General features: G+C 37.1%; 1 protein-coding gene across 4 annotated transcripts in view; it reads left to right on the top strand.

The window, feature by feature from the left end:
- Nucleotides 1-3682: 3682 nt before the first annotated feature.
- Nucleotides 3683-14927, top strand: part of LOC127647334 (lethal(2) giant larvae protein homolog 1-like) — a 56450-nt gene continuing 45205 nt past the window's right edge. For all 4 annotated transcript variants that reach the window (XM_052131510.1, XM_052131512.1, XM_052131511.1 and 1 more), the window contains exons 1-2: nt 3683-3902; nt 6641-6738. In XM_052131510.1, the coding sequence (XP_051987470.1) occupies nt 3822-3902; nt 6641-6738 (179 nt within the window). In that variant the 5' untranslated portion in view covers nt 3683-3821. The remainder of the gene's footprint in view (nt 3903-6640; nt 6739-14927) is intronic.

Genomic DNA, 14927 nt, shown 5'->3' on the forward strand with positions numbered 1-14927 from the left:
AAGTCCTTCCCATCGAAAAACCTCCTGTCATTTTTGATAATGCAATGTGTCTGTTTGGGATTTCAAAGCCAAATAGCAGATCAAATACCAGATAGCATGCATTCCATTAGGTTTACCATAGAATTTAAAATAGTAGCGTTACTACCACTGGTTCTGGATACATATTCAGCAAGACACTATTTACATATATATATATATATATATATTTGTTTATATATATATATATATATATATATATATATATATATATATATATATATATATATATATATATATATATATATATATATATATATATATATATATATATATATATATATATTTGTTTTATATATATATATATATATATATATATATTTGTTTTATATATATATATATAGATATTAAGAGATCACTGAAAAATGATCAGTTTCACTTGATTTACTATATGTGTTTGAGTAAAATTTACATTTTTGTTTTATTCTATACTAATATAATAATTACTAATGTTTTAACTTAGGAAGAGTTCAGAAAACAATATTTGGTGGAATAACCTGGATTTTCAATCACAGCATTCATGCGTCTTGGCATGGTCTCTACTTTATGCCACTCCTGGTGCAAAAATTCAAGCAGCTTGGCTTTGTTTGATGTCTTGTGGCCATCCATCTTCCTCTTGATCACATTCCAGATGTTTTCAATGGGCTTCAGGTCTGGAGTTTGGGCTGGCCATGACAGCGTCTTGATCCGGAGGTCCTCCATCCACACCTTAATTGACCTGTCTGTGTGGCATGGAGGATTGTCCTGCTGGAAAAAACAATCCTTAGACTTTAGGAACATTGTCAGAGCAGAAGGAAGCAGTGAAGGATGCATGAATCAAGCCACAGACAAGGTTATCCTGGAGGAAAACTTGCTTCTTTCTGCTCTGAAAAATCTGGGTTATTCTACAAAATATTGATTTCTGAACTCTTCCTAAGTTAAAACGTTAGTATTGTGTTGTTTAAAAATGAATATGAACCGGTTTTCATTGCATTATTTTAGGTCTGAAAACAATCTTTTTTGTTATTTTGACCAGTTGTCATTTTCTACAAATAAATGCTCTAAATGACAAAATTTGGGAGCAATGTTGTCAGTACTTCATAGAATAAAACAAAAATACCTAGTAAATAAATAGTAAATCCAGAGAAACTGATAATTTTGCAGTGGTCTCTTTTTGTAATTAACATTTTTCATTCATTCTTACAATGTAAAGAAAAGCAAAAACATATATAAATATAATCAACATTTCAACCCCACAACCACCCCTTCACCTCCCAATTCCCGACCCCCAACAAACATCCCTCAGGTCACACATGAGTAAATACAAAAAAAAAACATCAAACAAACACACACACACACACACACACACACACAAATAAAAATATAATAATCATTAAAACTATACTACTCTCTCCATGCCCCACCCCGAGAGCCCTCCAAAAACTCTAAATAGTTGCCCCATTTCCCAACAAACAATTCCAATTTACCCCGTCTTCCAAATGACACCTCTTCAAATGCCGCCACCCTCCTTATCTCCGTGTACCACTCCCGAAATAGGGCCGCACTAGTTGACCTCCAACCCCTCAAAATAATCTGCCTAGCAATCATCACACTGGTCAGAACCCAATTCTTTATGTGACTATTCCCCACATTATGACTGCCCCATTGCCCAAAACACAGAGTCTGGGGCAAAACAAAACCCGAGTGCCAAACACACCACACACAAAACTCTGAACCTTTAACCAGAATTCCTGGATCTCAATACACCACCAAAAAACATGGGCTGTGTCTCCATCCTCCGATTGGCATCGCCAGCAGGTGGGTGTGTCTTTAAGACCAAGCCTATGCAATCTAAAGGGGGTCCAATAGAATCTATGTAAAATCTTGAATTGCACCCTTGCATCTCTAAATGCAGACCTGATGTTTATTTAGAATCCTAGCCCACACTTCCTCCTCCAATACCAAGTTTAAATCTTTCTCCCATACTCTCTTGAGGGAAGTTGAAGCTCCATCCCCCAGACTCTGAATTAGCTGGGAGTAATACACTGATGCCTCATGACCTTTTCCAAAACCAGTAATCACCTCTCCCAGAGTATCTGCTGATTTAGGGGGGGGGGTGTATGCTACTCCCAAAAATAGTACAGAGCAGGTGGCGCAGCTGTAAATACTTACAAAACTGAGATCTGGGAATCCCAAAATGATGACCCAAATTCTCAAAAGATCTCAACACCCCTCTCTCATATAGATCACTGAGTGTAGTAACCCGTCTCACAATAACCAACAGAAAAGGGGATTTATTAACACGTAAGTTTGGGTTCTGCCATATGCTCGAGGCAACATTTAAATAAATGTCCGAGTTAAACAGTCTGGACACTTTTTCCATACCGAGTGCAAATGCAAGATAACGGGGTGCAACTTAAACTCTCCGATTAGATTGATAGGCTTTGCAAGGGTGAAATAGGGGCAAGAACTTCCTGTTCAATACAAAACCAAGAGGGATCTCTCAGGTAGAAGCAACCAATGAGCCAAATGTCTGAGACCGAATGCATAATAATAAAACAAAATCTTGGGTAGGCCTAAAACACCTTTTTCAATTGACCAATGCAACTTGAAATGTAATCTGGGACGCTTTCCATTCCAAATGAAGCACTTTGCTGCAATCAAACTGCTTGAAATAAGAGAGGGGTACATCTACAGGGAGAGATTGTAGCAGGAAGTTGAATTTTGGAATACAATTAAATTGAATAACATTAACCTTTCAGATCATCAATAAATGTAATGAAACCCACCTTCCCACATCGCTTGAAAACCTTTTTATTAAAGGGTCAAAATTAACTACTAATTGCTCTTAAAAGCTGTTAATTAATCAGACATATTTGCTGGGAATAAAGTGCCCAAATACTTAATGCCATGTGTGAGCCACTGGAAGGTGCCCGGCTGAAAAGCTATTTCTGGGCAGGTATGCTGTCAGAGCCAAAGCTTTAGATTTAGACCAATAAATTTTGTTTCCATATATATATACATAGTATGAGAGAGAGAGAGAGAGAGAGAGAGAGAGAGAGAGAGAAACATATATTTTTTAAGCTGCATATTTTAAAGGTATAGTAATTTGCACTACATGGGTGCATGATGCATTTTGAATATTTAAATATTGTGTGCATTTATGTGTCATTGTAACAATCTGGATGTGGACCGGAAAGCAATATATCTTGCACAATGTACTAAAGTACAATTGAATGTAGTTTAAATATGAAGTCTTCATTCTAAATAAAATAAGAAATCTGAACTGTACTGTTTTTCTTCAAAAGTTTATTTCATGACAGGCCTAGATGTTACTTTCTTGGGAATAATGTAGCTGCACTATTGAATCATTTTGACTTGTGATATATTTTTCAATGCTAAAATTCTTGAAATAATTTAAAGTGATCAAACTGAATGATTGCTCTGACTAAATAGTGAAAGTCTCTCCGTGCATTTCAATTAGTCAAACGAAAGAAAAACTAAACCCAATCCAGAAAGATCCGGATCCGTGTTTTCCACAAGCATGATGGCTGGGGGCGTGGTTTGGTGAATTAGTCACAGATACTTGCCTTCTGATTGGCTCTCTGAAGACGTGGTTCCTGTGAATTTGCCCTGTGGTCAAACTGCATAAACATACAGCCGAAAACTTGCACGGATTGAGGAGTGGATAGAAAAGAAACTGGAGCGTGCATGAAGGATCACATTGTTTCTCTGCACCGATTCACGCCTAACGGAATTTATATCAGTCTGAGACGGTGCGGGTTGTGATACATCTCTGGTACAGGATGATGAAGTTTCGGTTCAGACGGCAGGGAAATGACCCTCATCGTGAGAAAATCAAGCAGGATCTGTTTGCATTCAATAAGGTATGTGTTTCGCATAGCGTTGTTCAATAGTCACCTCTCTCTCCCCCCCGAGACTGAGCATGCATGCGGTTTCGGGTTGCATTGAAATCGACTGAGAGATCGTTAACCCAAGCGCATACATTTCTTGCGGGAAATGATTGTGTTTATTGTAAACGTGCACGGTTTCATTGCAGAGAAATTGATCTTGATTTACATGCAATTGATAGTACAGCAATGCTGTCCAACTACAAGGGTCAGATATGCCAAAATAAGCGCAGCAAAGTTGTTTGAAACTGTTGGTGTTTGAAATCTTTGTCGTTGTTGATGCACAGTCGGATGTTTATAGCTGTGTACTGTAAGACAATGAGTCTGTGTTTGCGTGGGATAATCATTTTCATCAATGGGGCTCACCAGATCAGGCGCGTTGTCTATTGTGAGTGACCCCAAAAAGTTTTCTCATTTGTTTTTAATCATTAAAACTAACATATTTCAGCCAATAGGGTCTTATGTGCTTCACGAAACGCATTGGAGGAATCTGAAGTTCTTTCAGCGTTCCCTATTCTGGTCTCTGTGCACACATGAAACATTGTTTTGCCTTAAATTGTAGAAGGGTGTTTCTTCATCTTCGTGCACTCTCATGTCCCAGTGGTTTATTTTTATTTATCTTGTTTATAAAATGTTTCTTTTTGTTATTTGATTTTCACACTAAAATTGACTTGGAAACTTTTTACCATGTCTTCGTTACATTTTTTTTGGTGCTTTTGAAATGCATATTTTTATGTAGAGATTTTAAAAAAATTTTTTTTAGCCTTGTCCCTGTCACAGCCTTTCAGAATTAAACCATGAAAATCCTAAAAAATGCAAATTATTACAGGATTAAAACTATGGTAATCTAAACAAAGTAGTAAAAAAAAGCATTTCAATAGTTGTTGCATGACAATTGTTTTTTTTATTGACCTGACCAAAAATCTTTCTTGTGAGCAGGCTATTATTGGCTGCCATTTCCAATCAAGCTGATATTTAGCCAAATTATATATAAAAAATATATATTTAAGTAGCATAACCGTTATCTACAAAATTAGCATTAGCAAGACAAATGTTTTGGCAATTTTATTTTTTAAACGATAGAAGTGTCATTGGGCCTGGGCAGCTCAGCCAGTATTGACACTTGACTACCACCCCTCGCCTGTTCGCGAGTTCGAATTCAGGGTGTGATGAGTGACTCCAGCCAGGTCTCCTAAGCAACCACATTGGCCCGGTTGCTAGGGAGGGTAGAGTCACATGGGGTAACCTCCTCATGGTCACGATTAGTGGTTCTTGCTCTCAATGGGGCGTGTGGTAAGTTGTGTGTGGATTGCAGAGAGTAGCATGAGCCTCCACATGCTGTGAGTCTCTGCGGTGTCGTGCATGGTTTGACGGTCTCAGAAGTGGAGACAACTGAGAATTGTCCTCCGCCACTTGGATTGAGGTGAGTAATTGTGCAACCACGAGGACCAACTAAGTAGTGGGAATTGGGCCTTCCAAATTGTGAGAAAAGGGGATACATTTTTTTAAAGTATATATATATATATATATATATGGGGAGCTGTAATATTGCACATCTAGAAATGTTTTTTTCATAATATATGAAATTATATGCAGATTTGCTTTTATTTCTTATAGTCCACAACTATGGCTGACAATAAAATAATCATGATCTCATGGTTTCGGAATGAAACCGTATTAATTCCCAATAATGTCTACAGCTCCCGGACCCCAGTTTGAAAACCCTACAAAACAGTGTTTGGGATTTGTAATGACCACTGCGATTGGAATTTGTAATACTTTTGGAAAAATGGACAAATCTCACACGTACATAATTGACAAATTAAATGAGCTAATGAGAGTGGACATTTTTTAATAAGACCTAACTATAGTTCACAGTGGTGAATGTGCCCGAAGTTGAAGAAACTCCCAAAAGTAACATTGGATGTTTGGCATTCGGTATCCTTAAGTGCTGCTGGCAGAAGCAGGGTGTTTGTAAGGGATTTGTAATGTATTGTAATGAGACTAATCTTAAATCAAAATGTACATGTTACAGCTCCCCTGCCAGAAACACAAAGGATTTGATTGCAGACCCTCCACTGATGACCAAACTCTACCCTTCCTCCTCAGTTTACAGACCTACATGATGAAATTGGAGATCTCATATTGCACATCTAGTATTTAAAAATTCCAGTTCTTGTTCATTTCACAAAGAGTGCTGATAAAATTTTGCCACATATGGTTTTGGTAGAATGGGGGTGTCTGATAAAGCTTTGACACTGTGTAATGTCACGTGAAGGTCCTGTTATTTATCATGTCACACCTTGTCAACCTGAGAAGAGAGGGAGAGACGCAGCTTTTGGAAACTTCAGGCTCAGTTTGTGCATAACTGTGTGTTAAATTGAAGTGACTGTTTTGAAATTGTCCTAAAAACATTTTTCTGCAAATATTTTGTGATTGCTTGTGTAAAGATGAATATGGCATTCTCTGTCAAATCTACTGCAACTCCTTCCTTGCTATTTCTGGTTCTGTGTTAGTGTTTTCTGCTAAAACAAGCAAATCCTGTTCCTGTCGGATTGCACTGAATCATATTGTTCATTGTATCTTCAGGGCTCATTGGAGGTCAATGAAGTATGATGTTAAACTCAGTTACATAAAGCTTGATTTCAAATGTCAATGTCTATATGCTGAAAATTACTTTTGAATATGAGATCTTGCTTCTCCTTTTTTTGTAGACAGTTGAACATGGATTCCCAAATCAGCCAAGTGCTCTGGCCTATGATCCCAAACTGCAGCTTATGGCTATTGGAACTAAATCAGGAGCCATCAAAATGTATCCTTTTGTGCAAGTTTAACATAAATGGAAGGAAAGAAGTAGCTCAACCAACAATGTGAAATGCTGTAATTTACTCGCCTGCATGTTGTTCCAAACTGCGTCTCATGGACTACTAGAAAGTTAGTTTTCCTTCTTTTTGGAGCTTGACAGCTTGCGATCTTCCATTGTATAAAGACAGAGTAGAATGAAGACATCTCCTTTTGTGCTCTACAGTAAAAAGAAAAAAAAGAAATCATATGTTTTCAAATAATTTAAGGGTGAGTAAATGATAACAGAATTTTCATTTTTGTCTATCTATTCCTTATGTACTGCATTTATTTTTGAATGCACATCAATTGCAGAATGTTTGGTAGGTGTATGTGAAGTATCAGTAATGATACATTTGAATTATGGCTGCACATTTCATCATAAAATTAGCAACAATTAACTTAACTAATCATGAAACGTGTCACTTGCAGGTTTTTAATTTTAGGTCGTCTTCTGTCACTTTTCTTATTTGTCAGAATTTGCATGCAATGGCAAATCAGAGTTTAAATTATTGTAAAGGGATATAGGTAACTCAGATTGTGTATAACTTGTATATGTGTATAATAAAGAATATGGCATGAGGTTGCCCTATACAGAATATGGATGCAACTAATGAGTATTTTGATTATCGATTAAGCTAACGATTATTCGACTATTCACTGATTAGTGCAACGATTAATCATTGGCTCTTAACTGATTATTCAGCTTGTGCCCCGACCTAAAATGTTGTATTAAACATGCTTACTAACAATAAAGATGACAAAATCATCTTTAAAAAATTTACTCTAATTGACATTCACTGAATTTAAGTGTAAAAAAATATACTTGGTATAATTCAGTAAAGAAATTCACTGAAAACGTCGTATTGTTGTCAAGTGTTTTTGTCTTATTTTCCATTTTAAAAATGTCAAAAAATCCTTAAAACAAGATAAATTTACTTGAGAAGCAGTGACATATATTTTCATTCAATAAGCCGCGAGCCATCACATTATAATCTATCTGCATTAAGTGTGTGCGCTTGAGGGATGAGCGTCCCCGTGACTGTGTGTGCATCAGCCGAGTGCGGTTTCAATCTCTCCCTCTTAGATCGGGACATTCACGCAACTCATAGAAGAGGTGCTCACTATACAGAGAAATGCCAGATTCAGAGTTTGTAGATATTTACATGATCTGCTTCCATATTTTTTTATCTATAGTAAAGCTATAAAACATTAAATATAACTGCATTTAAGATGTAACGTCAGGGTGTTTCCTTTAAAGACCCTCGACACGCATGATTTGCTTCAGCAGAACTGCTGCTCCACTTATTCCACAACGAGAGTGCTTCTGTATTTACTTATTTGGTGTTTTTGCATTATAATTCCCTCATACTTTGTGATCTACATCATCTGAAGCTGTTTGGAAAGTTTAGAGTGCATCTGGACTGATCCGTGTCATTCTTCCTCTCCTCAGTCAGGCGTGTACTGCTCTCGCATGTCATCAATAGTGATTAATGTAATCTCGTGTTACGTTAAATGAGATCAAACAACTATTCAACAGCATAAATTTTTGTTGACTTTTTTTATTGTCGATAACGTTGACTAATCATTCAGCCCTAATATGGAATAAATATTGAAATGTAAATTGTATTGTTCGAAAGGAATGATCGCAATTACAGTATCGAGGGAAATTAAACCCAAATAAGATTTTCCTCATAATCATGCAGCCCTGATTTAAACATACAAAAATACGCAATGTTAAACTATTTTAAATATATATATATATATATATATCTCAAGTTCAGGTCAATTTCATATTCAGTCACACTCCGTTAAACTTGAAAAAATGCTATACTGTCTCTGGATCATAACATTTTTAAATAGGTTTGTAGTTGGTCATTTTTATTGAGAATAATGATTAAAAACCGTGAGAGAATGCCCTACTTTATGATTCATTCATCGATGGTTCTTAATTGCTGTGAATGTATGGCTCTGTTGTGTTGAATCGCTTTTATTCAAATTCATGTCGAGACCAGATTAATTATCTGCCTTTTCTGCACAATGTGACATAACACATGTTGTTCTGGTCCTATAAAACTTTGTACTTTAACAATTGAGTTGTTGATACTGTCCAGGCCTGAGTCTTTAAATCCATTGGGTTGAAAGAATGTTTAGCAGGGTAATCTCTTATCCAAATAATGTGTTGGAGACTCCCTTTGTGAGCTGTTATCATCTAGTGCTCTTATACTGGAAGAGAAGTACAGAAGCAAAATAGCGTAGAATGTTGGATTTGTTCCTTCACATTCTAGCTTTATTTTTGTCAGTACAGTACTGATCTTTAAGCTGTAGTCAGGGCTGGTCATAAGAGGCTGGTAGTGTCAGGCACGGTCCAGCAGCTGAGAGATGCTAAGTCTGCAGCCTTGACTCATTTCAGGGGAGGGGAGGGTGCATTAGATGTGGACCGATCTGACAACCTGCCACTCACTAGATCTGAGTGAGTATCTGTCAGCACTTAGCAGCTAATGCCTCATCCATCAGACAAGAAGAATTATGATTGAGAAAGGACAGTGACTGGATGGCCATAAATAATTGGGGTGTTTTGAGGTTGAGTAATGAGTGATTTGGCTTTGGAAGCATTTCCTCTGATTGGGTGTTGAAGGGGGCGTGATTAGAGTTTGAGAGATCAGAGGATCGTTTATCTACTCTGACTCCCTTGCTCTTGAAATTGAATGTCTTTGACGTTTAGGAATATAGTTCATTCACATCCTATTTTGCATTAGCCTAGACTTGGCCAATCCCCCCCCTGCACACACACACCTTGGGATTTAGTGTACTTTTTAAGAGATTTATAGGTTCTGGTGAGAGGTTTCCTCATGGAAATGTTTTAACAAGTAGTTATTTGATGTGGTGTTTCGACAGTTTGTTTGTAGAGAGCCTCTGTTTAGGTTGTCAAATAAAATTGCACACTGTTTAAATTTTATGTTTAGGCCCTGGCAGAATCTGCAGACATCAATTACATTTTTTGCTTATTTTGGGGGAAAATCTGTAGATTGGAACTTTTTAAATGTGTTAAATGGAGCTGAGATATTTGCATGCTCAGTTGCTTATTAAAGTTGCTTATGCAAGAGAACTGCATTTACATGAGACTTCAAATCATGTTACCTGGCATGCGCACAACACTGGATATGCTTGTAAGTATGCTGGTGAAGACGTTTACATGCTACATGCAATTAAAGTAATGGGCAAAAATCTAGGTGTGCAGATTCAGGTTGTGCTTAACCGGTTTATTTCCTTACCCTGATAAAGGAAAACCATTTAAGGTGTTAATTCATTGTGATTTAATTATATTTACAAAATCTGTTAATTTAATGCCATGAATAATTCCCCCGGGCCGTAATAAGGAATATTCCTACAGGGACTAAAAATAAAAAAAAAAATTCATTTCAGTTCGTTCTGAGCAAAAACTTTATTTTTTATGTTCCGGTTCAGAAGTTCCGCAGCCTCCTTTCCAAAAGGTTACCGGTTAGAACAAAATAAAAGAATGGCTATTAACGTTCTTTTCAAAATGACAGTACTTTGTGCGTAATTTTCAGTGAAAACCTGGAAACAACTGAGAAATGTACTTTTTACCTCTAATAATGTTTTTCTTGTATCTGGATTAGCCATGCATGTATAATAATAATACATTTTATAATGCGCTTTTCTAGTACCCAAAACGCTACAAACGAATGGCAATAAAACAAATAAAGTACAAAAGTTCTGTAAAACAGTACAAAACAAATAATTCTAAACAATTCAACATAACTAATCAATACAATAAAATACGAGTGATCTCAATCTATAAAAGCAATTTTAAAAATATAGGTTTTTAACAACTTCTTAAAACTGTCTAATGTGGGAGCATCTCTAACAGCAAGAGGAAGTGCATTCCATAATCTATGTGCAGCAACTGAAAAAGCTCTCTCACCCATAGATTTGAGTCTACAAGGAGGCAGCTGAATAGTAAAAGAATCAGCAGAATGAAGAGAATGAGAAGGCATGTAAAGGATAACCAAGTCACAGATATAAGGAGATGTTCAATGCACAGCATTGTAAGTTAGAGTGAGTGTTTTAAAAATCAATACGTGACTGAACAGGAAGCCAATGCAAACTATAAAGTATGCCTGTGATGTGCTGACGTGATGGAGTAGAAGTAAGAACAGGTGCTGCTGAATTCGGAATATACTGTAGCCGTTTGATAGACTTGGCATGTAGACCAACAAATAGTGCATTACAATAATCAATCCTGGAAGTAACAATTGCGTGAATAAGCCTTTCAGCATCAGCAATGTAAGGAAATGCCTATTTCTAGTAATGTTTCTAAGGTGATTGAATGTAGATTTTGTGATCTCTGGTGGCGGTTGAGGAGATTCCCCCTATACTATGTAAAGCGCTTTGAGTGCCTAGAAAAGCGCTATATAAATGTAAGGATTTAATTATTATTATCTCTTAATGTGTGAATCTAATGTCAAATAAGCATCACAAATCACACTAAGGGTACGAACATGAGTAGATGGAACTATGATAATATCATCCATAAGCAAATTGAAATTGCTACCTTTATGAATAGCTGCTGGTTTGTCAATGAGAAGAACCTCTATCTTTGAGCAGTTCAGTTAAAAAAAATTATGGTGCAACCACATTTTTATTTCATGCACACACTGTTGAATTGTAGAGGTAACATTAATATACGGACTTGGAGCTGATATAGATCTGAGTATCATCAGCATAAAAGTGGTACCCTAAGCCATAATTCCTAATTATTTGCCCCAAAGGAAGCATATAAATGCTAAACAATATAGGACCCAAGACAGATCCCTGAGGAACACCATGACCGACTTGTCCAATGTCAGATTTTTTTGTTTCCCAAAACAACAAACTGGGAACGATCAGTAAGGTAAGATTTAAACCATTTAAGCACTATAAGAGATACCAAGCCAACTCAAGTCTATTAAGCAGAATTGAGTGGCACAACGTATCAAATGCTGCACTTCGATCTAAGTGGAGTGGTGGTGGCGGCGTAGTGGGCTAAAGCACATAACTGGTAATCAGAAGGTTGCTGGTTCAATCCCCACAGCCACCACCATTGTGTCCTTGAGCAAGGCACTTAACTCCAGGTTGCTCTGGGGGGATTGTCCCTGTAATAAGTGCTCTGTAAGTCACTTTGGATAAAAGCGTCTGCCAAATGCATTAAATGTAAATGTAAACTACAACAAGATGGTAGAGGCTCCAGAGTCAGCTGATACAAGCAGGTCATTCATGACTCAAACCAAGTTAGTCTCTGTACTGTGTCTCTTCCTAAACCCAGATTGGAAAGGCTCAAAAAGCTTGTTGAGTGACAAGTGTGAGTATAGATGTGTCGCAATGACACGTTCCAAAATCTTAGCAAGAAAGGGAAGATTTGAGATTGGCCTGTAATTTGATAGATCTGACTTATCAATTCCAGGTCTTTAAGGACTGGTGTAATGGCTGCAAATTTAAGAGCTTCTGGAACATTACCAGTAGTAAGCGAGGTGTTCAAAATGAGAGGACTTATTGATGGCAAACATTCCTTAAGAACAACTGTTGGGATGGGGTCAAGAGTACAGCCGTGGCTAAAAGTATTGGCAGTGACTTTTGAATTTTGTGTTTTGCAAAGTTTACTGCTTCAGTATTTGTAGATTATTTTTTTCACATGTTTCTATGGTGTACTGGAAAACAATGATTAGCATTTCATGAGTTTTAAAGGCTTTTATTGGCAAAAACACTCAATATATGCAAAGAGTCAGTATTTACTGTGTTGACCCTTGTTCTTCATAACCTCTGCAATTCACTCTGGCATGCTGGATATTAGTTTCTGTGCCAAATCCTGACTGATGGCGATTGATTCTTGCCTTATTAGTGCTCTGAGTTGATCACGATTTGTGGGCTTCTGCTTGTCCACTCGCCTTTTGAGGATACTTTGACCGGTGCTCTATGGGATTAGGATCCGGGGAGTTGCCTGGCCACGGATCCAAAATTTCAATATAATGATTTCCAGAATGCCTGTAATGATGTACAGAGGAACAAATCGGTGGCTTAATAAGTGTAAGAATTGTGTTGTTGATTGCTCTGGAACAGTTGAAATCACTATGTTCCGGATTTCAGTTACGTTCTGATAGAAAATTCTTTGGTTTTCAGTTTTCGTACCTTGAACCATTTTTGGTCCCTGATTACTACCATCAAGCAATTCAGACTTATGGCCCCAGCACACTTATGGAGAAGTGCATCTTTGCTCCAAGCCAAAAAGAATGTCAAAACAGCTGAGCAATGACATACTGTTTGACACTGGCCACACCACTGTGGGAGGCATTTAGAGGAACACTTTAACTCAAAATACATAAATATGTGTCATCAAATCATTCTATGAGTAGAATTCACACATGATTGGTGTTTTAACTGCTCGATGGTTTCAAGTAATATATTTGCCATAGATAAGGTGTATATTGTCTTGTTTTCATTCTAAATTAATTGTGCGAATGAGCTAACATGCTGTACATGGCCATAATATGTGCAGATTACATTTTATTATTGTATGTCACTGCTACTACTGAAAATAGATGTGTGTTAAAAGAGTCTTCATAAAAAAATCCCTACAGCACCTTTAAAGTACCAACCTTCAATATTTCTCATATTTCTAGAAGTCTCATTCAGTAGAGGGCAGTAAGCACAAATACAGCTGTGCAGGCAACAAACCACACTCACTGGGCAACATACAGCACATGGTAAAGACATGCTTGTGTTCAACTTCAAACACCGCTGGACGGAGCACATCTCCGAATGCAGGGGTGTTGACTCGTGTTTTTTTTTAAGGTTTCAAACTACATTTCACTTGATGCAGTGTCCTAAAAACACTGTTTATGATGTGACACAACCAAAGAGATCCTCCCTTATAATAAGTCAACCTTGGACAAATTGAAGAATGCAATTGCAAAATAGATTGCTGTGGACTGAAGGCCAATGATTGGCATATGTTCAAACAATGGGGGTTGAATATTGCCTTCTAAAGCTTCTTTTCTTATTGTCTAATCAATGCTTTACTCATCTGCCTCAAAAATGTAATGCTTTATAATTATATTGATTGTTATATTCATATAGCCAAATAGCCACAACATTAAAACCACCTGCCTAGTTTTGTGTAGATCCTCCTCATGCTGCCAAAACAGTGCCAACCTACATCTCAGAAAAGCATTCTGATATAATATTCTTCTCACCACAATTGTACGGAGCGGTTATTCGGAGTTGCCGTAGACTTTGTCATTTCTAACCAGTCTGTCCATTCTCTGTTGACCTCTCTTATCAACAAGGCACCATTCGGAGTAAATTCCAGAGACCGTTGTGTGTGAAAATCCCAGTTACAGAAATACAGTTACAAACCAGCCCGTCTGGCACCAACAATCATCCATGCGATTTTCATATCAGCCAGTCGTGTCAGCAGTGCATAAATCAGGCAGATATAGGTCAGGAGCTTCAGTTAATGTTCACATCAAACATTCAGAATGGGGAAAAAATGTGTCCCAGTGATTTGGACCATGGCATGATTGTTGGTGTCAAACGGGCTGGTTTGTAACTGTATTTCTGTAACTGCTGATCTCCTGCGATTATTTATATATATATATATATATAATTTTTTTTTTTTTTTTCTTCACACACACAGCAGTCTCTAGAATTGACTCAGAATGGTGCCAAAAACAAAAAAACATCCAGAGATTGGCAGTTCTGTGGACGGAAATGCCTTGTTGATGAGAGAGGTCAACAGAGAATGGCCAGACTGGTTTGAAATGACAAAGTCTACATGATCAGACAAGTCTGTGGTGAGAAGAATATAATCTCTGAATGACATTCTGAAATGTGGGTTGGTGCTATTTTGGCAGCACGAGGAGGACCTGCACAATATTGTGTGTGTGTATATGTCTATATGTATATGTGTGTGTGTGTGTGTGTGTGTGTATATATATATATATATATATATTATACATATATATTATACACTGGCGGTCAAAGGTTTGGAATAATGTACAGATTTTGCTGTTTAGGAAGGAAATTGGTACTTTAATTCACCAAAGTGTCATTCAACTGATCACAAAGTTTAGTCAGGACATTACTGATGGAAAAAAACCGCAC

Source organism: Xyrauchen texanus, chromosome 8, assembly GCF_025860055.1.
Source record: "Xyrauchen texanus isolate HMW12.3.18 chromosome 8, RBS_HiC_50CHRs, whole genome shotgun sequence".
Classification (NCBI taxonomy): domain Eukaryota; kingdom Metazoa; phylum Chordata; class Actinopteri; order Cypriniformes; family Catostomidae; genus Xyrauchen; species Xyrauchen texanus.